Genomic DNA, 17,500 nt, shown 5'->3' with positions numbered 1-17,500 from the left:
GCTATGCTATCGGTAATAGATCGCATCCTCCACAACTCAGAAGTCAAAAAGTAAAGAATTCAAAGTTCTTACCGAGGATAACAAAAGTTGTTCTTGGTAAGGACTTAAACATCTTTGAGTCGTTAGGTCCGTTTTCGTGTGTGTGTTTTTCTCAATATTGTGTTTACCAGTTAAAGACACATCGCTCATTTTGGGAACAAAACAAGAAACTCTAAACTCATGGACTCAGACTCAAACATGTTACGTTCCTTGCAAAGATTAAGGAAAAATGTTCTTCATTAGAGCAAGGAACAAACCCGGAACAAAGTCGGTTCAACTTTATATGCATATTCAAAGACAGTATCCATATCCAGCCTTGGCACGTAACAGACCTCGATCATTTTGCGATAAATGCAGTGGCTGATTACACCTAAACAGACACACACACAAACACACACACACACACACACACACACACACACACACACACACACACACACACACACACACACACACACACACACGCTCACTCACTCACTCACTCACACATCTGGCTAGCGCGAATTTGTTGCTGCTAGCTTTCCACAGGTAGGAAGCGACCCGCACTTACCACACACACGGGATGATAATGCTATGAAAATGAAAACGAAATGTGCGACTCCAGCATTACACGTATTGTGTAAAACCACGAGTCTGTTCGAGGCTAATGTAAACTGAACCAGGGAAATTAAGCTTATTTTGCTCACTGTCCGTTGTTTGGTGTGGCTCTAAAACGCAAGTCATGTGTCAATCAAGTGTAGCCAGCAGCGTCAACATATTCACTGACCGCTGTTTGCAGGTCTGGAAGATGACGTAAACGCTGACGTCAAAGACTTTAGTGAAGTCATAACAAAAATGTTTGGTGTTGGTGTTAAATGCAAGACATGGGTCTATCTGGAGTGTACGAAAGACGTAAGTCCATCATCTTTACTGCTCGTTATTTGCAGGTCTGGAAGGGGACTTGAATGCTGACCTGGGAATCATCAGTGACGTCACAACACTGCTTGCCATTGCTGACGAATATCAGGACGTTATCAGTGGCCGTCGGGTGCCTAAACTGAACCTCATCAACAACCAGCAGGATGATCTCATTGATCTGGCTAGATCCCAGGTATATAAAAGAACACACATCTACACACAATTGTATTTTAAAACATTACGTAAACGAAACATTATAGTTACGTTAGTTTATAGTGCTGACCAAAATATGACATTTTACACAGATCGAGACATGCAGTGTTCCTCCGAGACCGCGCCAGTGGTCCAGGTGAACAATGACTGTCGAGGTGTGTGTGAAATGTCATATTTTGGTCAAAAATGCAAATAACATTTCTGTATCGATCGATTTTGGTTACAATTCCTTTGATTTTTTTCTGGATTGAACACACACAAACATGAACTCTTGTTTAGTCTCGGCTAACCGCCTGAAATAATATGAGTTTTTGTCGGACTCTGACGTCCCATGGCTCAAAGAAGGGACATCCAATGTTCAACTGATACAATCAATTTTGTTTGTTTTGTTTTTGTTTTTATCTCAGAGAAATACGGTTGAATGGTAAAAGGAGTCTTATAATACAAAGTCTGTAAAGAGAGGTTCCATTGTATCGTTTCACTTCAGATCAAGGCTCTGCAACATCGCGCGGATGAGATCCCCGCTGCGGTGGCCCAGGTGTTGGTCGAGGTGAACTTCACGACGGATAGCTTCGCGACCCTCCGCACCAGAATCGAGGAATTGGTGCGGGACGTCAACCAAAGGCAGGGGGGAGCCATCGACATTCTTGAAGACCGCGTTGTTGAGTGGGAGCAAGGTATTCTGGACCAACTCGACAACGCTATCGCAAGCCTGAACATTTTCGCGGACGCTGCCTCTGACAGGGTGGATGTTGCGCAAAGCTTTGTGGACTCCAGGATTTGTGAGTATTTACGACTCCTTTCAGGTTCGGTTTTCCAAAAGTACCCTATGACACGACTCGAGTGGCAAAGAACATACCCTGAAATTCCCGTCTCAGTCGGTGCAGCCGTTTCGGAGCCTTTAGTCATCATACACACTGACACACACAGACACACAGAAACCAGTTTTATAAGCTAGATACTAAATGTTGATTTTTTTTAATCATCTATTGGTCTGTATCCACTTGACTACTCTCTTCTGTATTGCTGTCTATCATTCGTATGGTGGTTTTTCTCGCCATCTGTATGCGTTTCTGTTCAATTCTCAGTGCCTTGCGACTATAATACGCTTCTCTCATCTCTTCTCTCAAATACAAAAATGAAAACGAATATTTAAATGTCATGAGGCTTATTGCCTCTTCACACGGCTAATTAGATGAGGCTAATTACAAGTAGGCGGACAATGAATACCGAAACTGATACAATGACTCCGAACAGCCCGTGCCAGGAGTACCACAGCACTAAGCCCATACTGCGTTGCTTTTTCAAAAGGATGCAAGTCGTTTGCTCATTTCAATACTTGTTATACTATCAGGTGCCAAGAGCGGTTCTGCTTAACTCTCACTTAACTCTTGTTACCCATAGCATATCTATTCAGTGTGCCAACGTCCCTTCGTTTCTCACTTCCTATTACAGCGCTCTGCTTTATTTGTTGCCATTTCTGCGGAAAAGGTCACTGTGGTCCAAATGATTGCTATGTACATTCCAAGACTGTTTCCATTACTGTGCTATCACTGATACTTTATTGAAATTGTAAACATTCGGCTTGAATTGGGAGTCAGTGTGTTAGTATTTTTAGAAAAAACAACGTGTAGTGGATCAGTGTTTGTAATTTTTGAGTTTCAAATATTAAGTAGACAAATTGAATTGTAAATATATGTATTTCCATTGTAAATAGAAAATTTCCATTTTTCTTTAGTGTATTATACCTCTATGTTTGGAGTTAAAAAAAAGAAAATTTAAAGAAAAAAAGACCGATGAAGAAGGATGCTCACCGCCTAAAAAAAGAAAGAAAAAAAAAGAAAAAAAAAAGAAAGAAAAAAAAAGAACAAAGAAACAGTTAAAGGAGGGTTTGAAGCAGCCTGCATGCAACTGAGGTCAACCAAAAAAAAAAAAAAAAAAAAAGGGAGTCAGTTTCATAGTAAGGTTTGTTCAAATTTTGATTTACTTTGACCTCGCGTTTCACAAGCTTTATTCGCAAGATCTAGATCAGCACTTCCCAGGGCGTGTACGGGAATGTGTACGGGTAACGTCATCAAATCTAGTTTTTACGTCACGCGTTTGCCAAGATCTGCAGTCTTGGTGGGAGCAAAACAACGTATGCATTTGGAACATTGGAGAAAAGAGCGAGTCACGGGTGACGCAATATCTACACGTACACGTACAGGTCTTTGCTGCACGTTCGATCATCTAGAACACTGTAATACATACTCCTCTCTCGTCTGTTTCAGGCCAGTATGGTGACGCCGTCATCGACGATCCCTACGGAGAAGGCTACGTTCACTTCAAGAAGCCCTTCGACGACGTCCCCGTCGTTGCACTGACCACCATCGGGTTCCGCGGCCAGCTGGACAAGAAGAGCTACGGAAAGTACGACATCCTGGCTACGGACAAACGAGTGGTGGAGGTGAACACAGATGGCTTCAGAGTTACGGCCAAGGACCATTCTGATGGCATGGTGGAAGTGGACAGGCTTTATTGCCAGTACATGGCTTGCCAGAACCTGGACAAGAAGGTCACCCTCGACCCACTCCCCCCCTTCCCTGAGGCCCCTACGCCATGGCTTGGTTGAGCGGCTCCTAGGCGATCTTTTCTGAGCGTTTATCTGTTTTTGTTTGGAAAATGGCCTTTGTTTCTGAAACGAAGATAACGCAATAGCTTCCCTGTTTTGACCCTTGACTGTCCTTTCTTTTTTTTTTTTTGTGAGTGGATTACTTGTCACTGTTCAACGGAGATGTTTAAAACAGAAATGATTGCAGAAACTTTGTGAAAATGTTATGGTTTGATGTCAAACAAAAAGGGGTGTTCTCATGTCTTGATCTTAACTGTTTCTTGCAATGCATACTGTCCTTACTTTTGTTTTCAAACATCTTTGAAATTGTGCATTAAGACTATTCGCAAATAAAATGTAAATGAGAAAAACATAATCAGACAGTGTTTTGTCTTTGATGTATATATATATATATATATATATATATATGTACATACAAAATCTTGATCACAATTATCTGTACATATGAAGACGGTTTCTCTCGCTATGTATTATTCGACAGCTTACATTAAATGATTGTAACAGAACGATGTCTTACACCCAAAGGATCGAAGTATGTCATGTTTGTCAGATGTTTTCGGTGTAATATCTGTATAGTTTCATTGCTCTGTACTATCATCTACAGAAAGTGATTGTTTGTTGCTATGTGTTGCCCTGGATATAAAAACAAATACACCAAATAAAATTCTTGTCGTTAAATATGCCGTGACTTTTGTTGTCTCTGTTTAACGTTTCATTTAGCGAATGTGAGAGTTAGTCCCTAAACTTTCTTTCTGTGTCGTTCGTGCTTGGTTGTGGAATGTTTTTATTGTTGACTGTTTGTTTGTTTTTTTATTCTGTGTGTGTTCGTTTTTGCTGTTGTTGTTATTAATCCTTATTCCCCCCTCTGCTTCTTTACCTCTGTAAACTTGTAGAGCTAGTTATTTTTCGATAATGACCCAGCAACCAAACAAATAACGAGCCAGCAACAGCCTGAATCCTCGATAGTGCGATGGGTTGAGAAGCTGTTCTGTTTCGGTACTACTTTTGCGACTGAAAAGTTCCGAACGCTCTATACGTACGAAGTATACATCTCTGGAGCAAACAATACAAACATACCGCATTTAAATTAACAACTACAGGCCTGAACACATGAATCTCCATATAAAATCCATGAGTTCGGTTGTTTTCTGAATCTAGATCTGCCGTGCACAACCCGTTCATTACAAGCAAATTCCCAAGGCAAGTAACTCATACTCTGGCGACAAGAGTAGTTCCCCTTCTTTTAACGCAGTTTCTTCGACAACACTGACTGCAATCCGACGGTCAGTTTTCAACAATATTTCATTTTATAAACAGATCACACGCAACCAAATGCACACATCTCATCAATTTAAACAACATAAAGCGGTTTCATACACTATTTTCCCCAGAAAACTGAACTTCATACAGTAATTAACGTTGGAACACGGGTGCAAAAGTTCGTCTGCTAGTCCCATTTGACGAAAGAACATTTACTAAGCGATACTAAAACATAAACAGAACACACAATATCTGCCTTTACCGCCACAGCAGAATAACAGCATATCTGTGTACTTGATTTTAGTCCAAAACAGGGAAACTGAAAAGAAGTGTTAACAAAATGGAATGATTTGCACGGAACTATACAACCGCGCATTAATCGATCGCCTGCGCAGATTGACTGGTTGAGTGATTCGGATTCGATCAAACTTTCGCACAAAAACTCCTGGTTTTTTGGAATAACTGAAGAAAGGAGGAATAAAGAGGTTACACACCTCGTCTCAGTGATTATTAAAAATAATGGTCTCAGTTCGCGGTCATGAAAAAGCTCGCTGAAGCTCGCATTTTTCATGATCCGCTAACTTCGACCATTATTTTTAATAATCACTGAGACTCGGCATGTAACCTCTACTTATTTTTACTTTCAAAGTTTTCATTTATGTGCGTGTTGTGTACATAAATACAGACATAGATTTTCCGCATTCTTGCATATTACAACTGTACCAAAAGTACGATATACAAAGAAACCAAAATTAAGGCAGTCGCCAACGAGAGAAACATTACAGAAGAAAAAGCGAGAACAACAACAACAACCACACACACACACACACAAACACACACACACACACGCACACACACACGCATACACACACATATATACACACAAATACACACACACACACACACATACACACACACACGTACACACACACATACACATACACTCACACATACACACACGCACACACGCACGCACACACACACACAAACACACACACACACACACAAACACACATACACACACACATTCACACATTTACACAAACACAAACACACACACAAACACACACACACACACACACACACACACACATACACACATGCAAGCACACACGCCCACACACATACACACACACACACACACAAACACACACACACATACACACACATACACACACATACACACATACACACACACATACGCACACATACACACACATACACACACACACACATACACACACACACACACACGCACACACATACACACACGCACTCTCACTCACACACACACACACACACACACACACACACACACACACACACACACACACAAATACACACAGGGTCAGAATGTGAGAGACAGGGTGTGAATGTCAGTGTCAGGATCAGAATTTCAGTATCAGAATGATAATGTCAGGGTCAGGATGGGGATTCAAGAGAGTAAGAGTATGTACCATTGTCCAAGTGGATATAAAATTTCAAGAGCGAAAATGATAATCCCTGAGAGCGAGGATGAAAATGTAAGAGTGAGAGTAGGGTTCTATAGACACGGGATGAGAATGCTAGAGTCAGGGTGTGATTGTCAAAAACGACATGAGAGCAGAGTAAAGATGGGGTTGCCAGAAGAAGGGTGAGGACTCCAGAGACACTAGGTGGTAATGTGAGAGTGAGAATGAAGTATTGTTAGGATGACAAAAGCCAAAGTAGGAAAACAAATCTAGTGAGGATGAATTGCCAGAGTTAGGTTAAAAGTATTGTTAGGATGAAAACAGCCAGAGTATGAAAACAAATCTAGTGAGGATGAATTGCCAGAGTTATGTTGAAAGTATTGTTAGGATGAAAAAAGCCAGAGTAGGAAAACAAACCTAGTGAGGATGAAAGTATTGTTAGGATGAACAAAGCTAGAGTAGGAAAACAAACCTAATGAGGATGAATTGCCAGAGTTAGGTTGAAAGCATTGTTAGGACGAAAAACGTAAGAGTAGAAAAACAAACCTAGTGTGGATGAAATGCCAGTGTGATGATGAAAGAATTGTTAAGATGAAAAAGCCAGAGTAGGAAAATAAATCTAGTGAGGATGAAATGCCAGAGTTAGGTTGAAAGCATTGTTAGGATGAAAAAGCCAGAGTATGAAAACAAACCTAGTGAGGATGAAATACTAGATTGAGGATGAAATTATTGTTAGAATGCAAAGCCAGAGTAGGAAAACAAACGTAGTTAGAATGAAATGCCAGAGTTAGGTTGAAAGTATTGTTAGGATGAAAACAGGAGTCAAACTAGCAATCGTTAAAAACCCAGTCCGTCCGACCAGCACTGCTATGTTCAGGCTATGCTCTTGTGAAGTTACAGGCGTGCTCGGTACACACGCCCTTATCGGTACATCATCGACTACGATTCTGTTTAATGCATTTTGCGAGTATTTCTAGCTCTTCTGCGGCGCAGTAGGCCCTATAGACGATGAAGGTGTCCAAGATCTCAGGAGATGCGTGTGTAATTACTAGGTATTCAGTCAAATCCGTGTAAGAGGCTTTCAACTGACGGGGACAACCAAGCCACCATTATGCACCGACTTGACATAGATCAACATGCGTGCCTTTAGAAGCTATGTGCAGAGGTTAAGCCCTCAGTGCTTCATCTGAACAGACAACTAAAGCTTGATGTTTCCGTCACACTTTGTCTTTTAGATCTTCATTGAATATACAGGTTACAACACTCGTGATTTTTTATAATTATGGCTTGTATTTCAGTCAAGACCCAGCGGGAATATCAAAGGGACTTACTCGCCAGAGACTCGTGAGTCCCTTGATATTCAGCCTTTCGAGACATTGGCACTGATAAATCTGGATATCGCAGTCAAATCTAACGATAACGATTTTATCGTATTCCATTTCGGAAGAAGAACATATTGTTTTGCTTGTGTTGTTCTTGTAAAACAAAAAGGTGAAAAAAAAGATGCACAAATCATCACATCTCTGCACAATCTAGCGTACTATCTTACCAACTTCTCTTATGAGGACCATCATTCTACATATTCGGTAATGTTACCAGCATTGAAACTGGAATATTTTTCTATTTTAAATCTGTATTTCAAATTCCTTAAAAACATTTCTAACAGTGGCCTTGTCTCTTGTAAACCATTGTCAGGATGCAAAGCCAGAGTAGGGAAGCAAACCTAGTGAGGATGAATTGCCAGAATGAGGATGGGAGTCGTAGAGGGTTAGAATAACAAGAAATTCCTCCGAGGTAGGAAAAACACCCCCGTCCTTACCATTCTCACTGCCACCAACTGAGAAGGTTATTTCCCTTTGACCATTAATATGTCCCTCTATAAGTCCTTGTAGAATCTTAATCCACCAATAACTCCCTAACCGTGTGTTTGACTGGTCCCAATTTTTGCAAGGACCGTCTCAGGAATGTATAGAACCTGTTCACCAAGTTTGGTGACGATCGGTCCGTTCATTCTTGAGATCTATATGCGAACACAAACACACACACAAACAAACAAACAAACAAACACATCGACCGAATCCTATACACACCCCTATACCGGGGGTGTAAAAATGGCAGAGTGAGAATGAGCACAGCAGTGAGAGTTGAAAATACATGTACCAGAGTGAGGATGACAGTTTCAGTGAGACACGATCAAAAAAAAATGACAAAGTAAAGATGAGAATGTAGACTGGATGAAGATTTCAGAGTGAGGCTGAGAGTTTCAGTAAGACAAGATAAAAACTTCCAAACTAAAGATGAGAATACAGATTGGAAGAACATGTCAGAGTGAGAATGAGAATCCTAGACAGACAATGGCAGAGTGAAGTTGATAATAAAGTGTTGATTATAATGCCAGGTTAAGGATGATAAATCCACAGAAACAGATGGAAATGGCAGAGTGAGAATGAGAACAATTGTGATAATTGAAAATACCAAAGTAATAATGAGAGTTCTAGAGAGACGGGATAAAAATTCCAATACGGTAACGATGAGAATATAGATTGGATGAAAGTGTCGGAGTTTTAGAATAACATGTTCTAGATAGATTATCAATAGTTCTTTCTTGTCATATATAAAAGTAGTGAATTGTGCCTTTGCTGAGTTTTGTGTCCATTCTTTTTAATTGAAACAATTGGTTTTTGTCGGATTTTATGTTGGGAAAAACCTTATCTGTATCCTCTGAAAGAACTCTTCGCTCTGAACGTAGAGCTGGGAATAATAACACAGTCCTGAATTAACTTGTTATTTGTCACACACACACACACACACACACACACACACACACACACACACACACACACACACACACACACACACAAACAAACACACACACACACACACATACACACACGCACGCGCATAGGTAAAATTTAAAGAATGGGCAGGGCTGAGAGCTAGGAAATAAAACTGGGCGGGTCTTCAGAGGGCAGCCTACCGCAGCAGCCTGACATCCTTCCCTGGAGTGTCTGTAAATTCTCGAATGCGATTATGAGGGTGCCCAGGTGTCTGACCAACACTGGTTGACTCAGAAAGCGCAAAAAAAACAACCCACAAAAAACCCCATTAAGTCGACAAGTCTGGCGGCAGAACGAAGTTCAGGGGGGGATCTTGCAGTGAGTGCTGGGACGGGGCGGTGTGAGAGCACGCTGGCAGAAGGAACAAGCGTCGAGACAAGCAAGAGAAGAGAGGATGAAAACAATTTTTTTTTTAAGAGAAAAACAACTTTCAAAAACAAAAAAACAAAACTGGGCGGGTCGAGAGTAGATTGCAATGTGAATTCATTTTCAACCAATCCCAAAGAATGTAATATGCTAATTCATGATACGTTTTATTCGTGATGTGCAACCTCGATCAGATAATGACACGAACAAGATGTGCGTTGCTTCGTGTAACTCTGTTCACAATACTTTATATATTCGTTTTTCTACAGACGTCACGATGCAGAAATATGAATTGCAAATCATTGCCTCGAGTATAATTTCTATTAATGATTTACTGATGAGCGTGTCGATGTGGCGTCTTAATACGCACGTGCATGTTTTTGATTTTTTTTTTTTACCCGCGGATAGGCGAGAATTGTGTGTGTGTGTGTGTGTTTGTGTGTGTGTGTGTGTGTGTGTGTGTGTGTGTGTGTGTGTGAGTGTGTGTGTGTGTGCGTCTGTGTGTGTGTGTGTGTGTGAGTGTGAGTGTGTGAGTGTGTGTGCGTGTGTGTGTGTGTGTGCGCGCGCCTTTGTGTGTGTGTGTGTGTGTGTGTGTGTAAGAGAGAGAGTGTGCGTGCGTGCGTGCGTGTGTGCACTCGTGCGTGCGTGCGTGCGTACGTGTGTGCGTGCGTGTGTGCGTGCGTGTGTGCGTGCGTGCGTGCGTAGTGTCTATGCATGTACGAATAGTATTCCCACCAGGACAGTTACCAATGGCTGTTATGGCGAAATTCATTCTTGTTCTTTTCGATGGTCTTGCTCTTCTTTGATACCCCTTAACACTGTCAACACTGGACAGTGGGTGTGCTGAATATGATATTTGATCGACGAGCGCTGTGGCGGGGTGGTAAGACGTCGGCCTCTTAATCGGAAGGTCGAGGGTTCGAATCCCGGCCGCGGCCGCCTGGTGGGTTAAGTGTGGAGATTTTTCCGAACTCCCAGGTCAACTTATGTGCAGTATCCCACTACGTGTGTACACGCAAACACAAGACCAAGTGCGCACTGTAAAGATCCTGTAATCCAGTTCAGTGGGTTATAGAAACACGAAAATACCCAGCATGCTTCCTCCGAAAGCGGCGTATGGCTGCCTAAATGGCGGGATAAAAACGGTCATACACGTAAAATTCCACTCGTGCAAAAACACGAGCGTACGAGGGAGTTTCAGCCCACGAACGCAGAAGAAGAAGAAGAAGATATTTTATTAATTATGTTCGTACCTCATATCTATATTACTGCAGCAAAATATCCACGGAGAGCATCAAAGTTTTGTTTTTTGTATTAATGTATTTAAAAGTGGTTTGTACAGCTGTATACCTATGAAAGCGTTTCTAAACTGATTTATTTAAAGTGTCAGAACGACCTGACTCCCTTCCCTAGAGTACGTGTCTGTAAAATCGATAAGTCTGGCAGCAGAACGAAATTCAAATGTGGATGGAGCAGTGATTACTGGGACGGGGCGGCGTGGAAGCAAACTGGGACAAGGAACAAGCGTCGGGACAAGCAAGAGAAAGAGAAAAAGAAGAAGAAGAAGAAGAAGAAGAAGAAGAAGAAGAAGAAGAAGAAGAAGAAGAAGAAGAAGAAGAAGAAGAAGAAGAAGAAGAAGAAGAAGAAGAAGAAGAAGAAGAACAACAAAGAAAGAGAAAAGAGAGAGAGGAAACATGAGAAAGAAAAAGTAGAAAGAAGAGAAAAATGCAAAAGAAGAGAGAGAAAAAAAGGATAGAAAAAAAAATAAAGTGTCAAAAAGGAACAAATTGCATTTGCCATACTTGTTCTACAGTTTGCAAACCTGGTCACACCTTGGAGCAACACATATATACAACCATACTCTACATACAATCACGTATGGTTATTTGTGCAGCCAAAGCACCAAACCTGCAATTAGTAAAGATTCGATTTTTTCCAGAGAAATGAATAATTTTTTTTCTTCTCGTTACTGGGATAAAACTACACTGTACACATTGAATGCAGTGACAAAATACATTTTGGTCTCTGCGAACATGACCCTTCCGCCATTCGGAAAATCAGTCCACAAATAAAGAGACACGAAGCAACTGAGACTGCAGGGTGTTAATGGCACCCCCTCCTCCCTCTTCCAAGCATCGAAAGTCCAACCCCTATCCCTCCCCAGTTTAACAAGGCTTTTACTGTATAGAAACATAACGAACCGGGGCTGAGATGCACGAACAAGTTGCCACCCAAACGGGAGCCACCCGCAGTGTTGGATTGGTTGAAACTGAGATGTGTTGTGATTTCAACGAATCAGAACCCGCGGTTTGTTCTCTCCCGTTTGGGTGGCAACAACTTTCGGTGCGTGCACCTCAGCTCAGCCCTGAATACTTTTGATAAAAGCATGTGCTGCACCACGGAATCCCGCCTCCTTTCCTACCCTGCACGCCTATCTGCTCGCCTCTCTCCGCCCCCCCCCCCCCCCCAACAGCCTCCTACACGACCACCCCTACCTCATATTGCCAACAACATTGTTTTTTTCGATTCAAAAATGAATACACCTTGAATAATATTCATATTCATACAAATCTGTTATATGGTCTGTGACAGGCAACAGGCATTATTACGGATTCAGAACACGAACGCCCTATGCAAATGCGATCAAATCTGTGCTGCACCTACCTCTCCAGTAATCGTATGCCAGCCAAGCCTTTCTGAGCGGAGTCACTATCCTCCACCAGCCATAACACCCCCCCTCACCCCCCCCTCCCCCTCATGCCCTCCATCCCCAGACATTTTCTTCCAGTCTCCACGGCTACACTGAATTCTCGACTCCAACCCCCATCTTCCCCCAAGAACAATCCTTCAATGTGACGGATTTTGAAAGAACATATCGTGCTAACAAGATGCAAATGGATGCAGCACACCCCAAAAACGAAACTCTGTGCATCAAGATAACATACATCATAACAGGCAGAGACAGATATTAGATGCACGCTATGACACGAAACTGCATCAAAGCCCTGCAGCGAATCAATCACAAAAGGAGAGGGGGGTCAGCAAACAAATGCTCAACACCCACCTCTAATCTCTTACTCTCCGCCCCCACCCCCTTCCCCCGATCTCTCTCTCTCTCTCTCTCTCTCTCTCTCTCTCTCTCTCTCTCTCTCTCTCTCTCTCTCTCTCTCTCTCTCTCTCCTCTTTTCCAGACCAAAAAAAAGTATAAATTGCAGGGAGGGCTTGAGCAAAGAGTGTAGCTGGATCTGTGAGGAAGACAACGGGAGACTGAACCAAGCCAGCACCACTCCAACGCCTTCAAGATGAAGCTGTTCTGTTTCCTAGCAACACTGGTCCTGGTCTCTGCCGACGATCCGGGGTACGATGGACACTATTACTCCATTGAGGACATCCGGGAACTCGCTGACGGTATGTATCTCACCGTACAAAACTGTGCACGAGAAAAGGGTGGATATGTAGAGGTTACATGCCGAGTCTCGTTGAATATACAAAATAATGGTCGAAGTTAGCGGATCAGGACAAATGCGAGCTTCATCGATCTTTTTCATGACCGCGAGCGGAGACCATAATTGTTAGTATTCACTAAAACGAGGTGTGTAACCTATCTATTCCTCAATTCTTCAGTTTTTCCCCAAAAAAAGAAGGTGTTTTTGTGCCACAGTTTTATCGAATACTTATAACTCTGCTAGTCTGCCTGCGCAGGCGAGTGATTAATGCGCGGTTGTATAGTTCCGTGAAAATCTTTCAATTCTGCTTAGACTTCACAGCATTTTATTTGGTTTGGAATAACATCATGTTCTGCTGAGGCGATAAAGGCAAATATTGTGAGGTTCGTTTTATGTTTTGGTATTGCTAAGGACATTTTCTTCCGTCGTATTAAGTAGCAGACGAACATTTGCGCCTGTGTTCCAATAGTGTGTACAGGGTAGATTGAGGGTGGTTATTGTTTGGTTGCTGGATGTTCAGTATCGAAAAATAAACACCCCTAAGCGCACGAGAATGAACTTTTCTCACACAAAAACGTGTATGCTGAACGTTTTCACCATTAATGTAACAGTGCACGAGAAAACCGGGTATATTGGAATTGTTTCACCATAATTATCAAAGTCTACAATAACAACCGCGTCTGTTTGACTTTTCAACAATTGACACGGGGTTCTTGTACACGTGCGCGAGACACAGCTCTCGTTAGTGACTGGCCTATGATGTCGTGTGACGTTATTTATTCCTATAAAAAGCAAGGGTAGGCTACTAACTCTTTCAAAACCCATACTAACCCGACAGAGTTATTTTCAGAATTCGTATAATATGTTATGTATAGTGCACGAGGAAACCTGGTATATCTAACTTTTCTCACCATAATTATGCATCTGTGCATGAAAATAAAATCGCGTATATATTGGAATTTTCTCATGCGATAAAATCACCATACTCCCGTATGTAAAAGTTACAGAATTATTGTTCCTATAAAAGCCGTAAGTTTCTGTCGCGTCGATTTTTTGGGGAGAACCTTGATTTGAGCGGCTACCGCGTAACCCTTTGTAAGAAATCTTCATTCCAAGAGGTGTGCCAGATAGCAATATTGCATGCGCCTTTTACAACCAAGAATGTTCTATCACGATAATACGGGTATGAATGCTTCAGCTGGGTAAAATAAAATGTCACAATTTATTCATTTATTTATGTATTCATTTATTTATTTACAGTACTGTTTTCTTTTACTTATCCAAATGTTAAATAATGTATTTATTATTCCTTTCTTATTTAAACTTTTCTTTAGGGGGTGAGGGTGAGGGTGCAGATTTGTAATGTGTCTTCATATGTTGTCAGCTCTGGAATACACCCTGATCGATTTGAATGCCGGCATAAGTGATGCGACAACTGCGATTGCAAGAGGCCAGGAGAGAATCCAGGACCTCCAGGACTTCTTCCTGCCCGGGATCGCCTTGGTCAACTCTCAGCAGAGCTCGTTGGCTGACCAGCTGGCACCCCAGGTCAGTTTACCTTTATAACTCACGCAATTCACACCGCTGAGAAGATGTTTTGGTTTACACTTCAGACTGATGCAAATAGAATCGCCGAGCGGTGATCAAAGAGAAGGTGAACTGTCACCTTTATAACTCATGCAGTTCACACCGCTGAGAGGATATTTTAGTTCACACTTCAGACTGATGCAAATAGAATCGCCGAGCGGTGATCAAAGAGAAGGTGAACTGTCACCTTTATAACTCATGCAGTTCACACCGCTGAGAGGATATTTTAGTTCACACTTCAGACTGATGCAAATAGAATTGCCGAGCGGTGATCAAAGAGAAGGTGAACTGTCACCTTTATAACTCATGCAGTTCACACCGCTGAGAAGATATTTTAGTTCACACTTCAGACTGATGCAAATAGAATTGCCGAGTGGTGATTAAAGAGAAGGTCACTTCACATTTCTTGTATTTCAGACTCATGCAAAACTTAAAACAAATCTGATCGGTGGTACTTAGAGAAGGTCAATTTTCATTTCAGACTAATGCACACAAAAAAACGCTAATTGGTAGTACACAGCGAAGGTTAGTTTACATTTTATAATCACGCCCAGAAAAGCGCTAATCGGTAGTACACAGACAAGGCTAGTCTACATTTCAGACTCATGAACATGAAAGCGCCGATAGTTGATACACAGAGAAGATTACTTTATCTACATTTCAGACTCATGAACATGAAAGCGCCGATAGTTGATACACAGAGAAGGTTACTTTATCTACATTTCAGACTCATGAACATGAAAGCGCCGATAGTTGATACACAGAGAAGGTTACTTTATCTACATTTCAGACCCATGAACATGAAAGCGCCGATAGTTGATACACAGAGAAGGTTACTTTATCTACATTTCAGACTCATTCCAATAAAAACATGGCTAAAAAAAATAGGGTAGGTAGGTAGGGATTTTTTTTTCCCCCAAATTTAGACCAATAAAACTAACTTTAAAAATCGCGCAAAGAGACTGGATTCACTATACATAGAGACAAGACACTCAACACATTTACAAATCTGTGACAAAGACTGAAAGAGTATGACATGTTTTTCTTTGTTTACCTGGTCTGATATTTCCATGATGAAACAGAAAAGAAGACTTCAGACATCTTACATCTTGAGCTTGGACAAATGGGAAAAATTTTTGAGTTTGGAAAAAAAAAGTTTAGGGTCGGCGCCGAAATTTAGGGTCGGTCGGGTGACCAGAAACAGACAATTTTTTTTTGGCCTTATTGATAGTACACAGACAAGACCGTGTCAAAGTATTAAGCTTGCCTTTTGTCTGTCTCACCAGACCAAGACACATCTTTTCACTTGCATTGTGTCTGTCACGTTAGACCAAGACATATCTTTTCACTTGCCTGTTGCACATCAAATCAGATCATGACGCATCTTTTAATTTGCCTGTTGCCTGTCAAAGACCAAGACATATCTTTTAACTTGCCTGTTGTATGTCACATCAGATTATGACGGATCTGTTAACTTGCCTGTTGTCTGTCAAATCAGATCAAGACATATATGTTAACTTGCCTGTTGCCTGTCACAGACCAAGACATATATGTTAACTTGCCTGGTGCCTGTCACAGACCATGACGCACTTTTTGACTTGCCTGTTGCCTGTCACATCAGATCAAGACGCATCTGATCAAGAAATATATGTTAACTTGCCTGTTGCATATCAAATCAGATCATGACGTGTCATTTAACTTGCCTGTTACCTGTCACAGACCAACACATGTATGTTAACTTGCCTGTTGCCTGTCACTTTAGATCAAGACATATATGTTAACTTGCCTGTTGCATATCAAATCAGATCATGACGTGTCATTTAACTTGCCTGTTACCTGTCACAGACCAACACATGTATGTTAACTTGCCTGTTGCCTGTCACTTTAGATCAAGACAATTATGTTAACTTGCCTGCTGCCTGTCACATCAGATCAACACATATATGTTAACTTGCCTGTTGCCTGTCACTTTAGATCAAGACATATATGTTAACTTGTCTGCTGCCTGTCACATCAGATCAAGACATATATGTTAACTTGCCTGTTGCTTGTCACATCAGATCAAGACATATACATATGTTATCTTGCCTGTTGCCTATCACATCAGATTAAGACATGACTGTAGGTTAACTTGACTGTTACCTGTCACCAGATCAAGGCTCTACAACATGGTGTTGACGAAGCACTGGCCCTGGCAGCAGCAACTTCCTCCATCGCACAAGCAACAGAGTCTACCCTCGCCATACAGAATGAATTACTCAACGAAACTGAGGTCGGTTTTCGTCAGTCGGTATAGTTTGCTTTCACTAGCGTTTGTTTGGTCGGTTGATTTGAAAGTTGGTTGGTTGTTTTGTTGGTTGGTTGGTTGGTTGGTTGGTTGGTTGGTTGGTTGGTTGGCTGCAGAGTTGTTAATGTGCTTGTGCAGGTTCTTCTGTTTGCTCGGTTTCTCTGTGTGTATGTGTATGTGTATGTGTATGTGTGTGTGTGTGTGTGTGTGTGTTTTATTGTTGTGTTTTATAGAAGGCTGGTGAAATACAAATTGTACATGGGGAGCAGGGCCGAGGTGCACGACCAAGTTGCCATCCAAACGTGAGCCACCCGCAGTGTTGGATTGGTTGAAACTGAGATGTGTTGTGATTTCAACGAATCAGAACCCGCGGTTTGTTCTCTCCCGTTTGGGTGGCAACCATTTTCGGTTCGTGCACCTTCGCCCTGGGCTTCCTAAAGTGCGCTTCCCTGTGTCCTATACGCGCAAGAAGCCCAAAAATGAACTAGATATTCACGAAGAGGGCC

At 41.7% G+C, this 17,500-nt stretch overlaps 2 protein-coding genes across 2 annotated transcripts in view; both read left to right on the top strand.

The window, feature by feature from the left end:
- The window catches only part of LOC138980085 (uncharacterized), a 4,813-nt gene extending 373 nt beyond the window's left edge, over positions 1-4,440 (top strand). The window contains exons 2-4 of the mRNA XM_070352888.1: positions 966-1,129; positions 1,637-1,931; positions 3,420-4,440. Coding sequence (XP_070208989.1) covers positions 966-1,129; positions 1,637-1,931; positions 3,420-3,760 — 800 coding nt within the window. The 3' untranslated portion in view covers positions 3,761-4,440. The remainder of the gene's footprint in view (positions 1-965; positions 1,130-1,636; positions 1,932-3,419) is intronic.
- An 8,459-nt stretch (positions 4,441-12,899) lies between these two features.
- LOC138980084 (uncharacterized) overlaps positions 12,900-17,500 on the top strand; it is a 7,060-nt gene continuing 2,459 nt past the window's right edge. Inside the window, exons 1-3 of the mRNA XM_070352887.1 lie at positions 12,900-13,082; positions 14,505-14,668; positions 16,860-16,979. Coding sequence (XP_070208988.1) covers positions 12,977-13,082; positions 14,505-14,668; positions 16,860-16,979 — 390 coding nt within the window. The 5' untranslated portion in view covers positions 12,900-12,976. The remainder of the gene's footprint in view (positions 13,083-14,504; positions 14,669-16,859; positions 16,980-17,500) is intronic.

Source organism: Littorina saxatilis, linkage group LG11 (genome assembly GCF_037325665.1).
Source record: "Littorina saxatilis isolate snail1 linkage group LG11, US_GU_Lsax_2.0, whole genome shotgun sequence".
NCBI lineage: Eukaryota > Metazoa > Mollusca > Gastropoda > Littorinimorpha > Littorinidae > Littorina > Littorina saxatilis.
The sequence above is the reverse complement of the archived record's forward strand: the minus strand, read 5'-3'. Positions and strand labels throughout refer to the sequence as shown.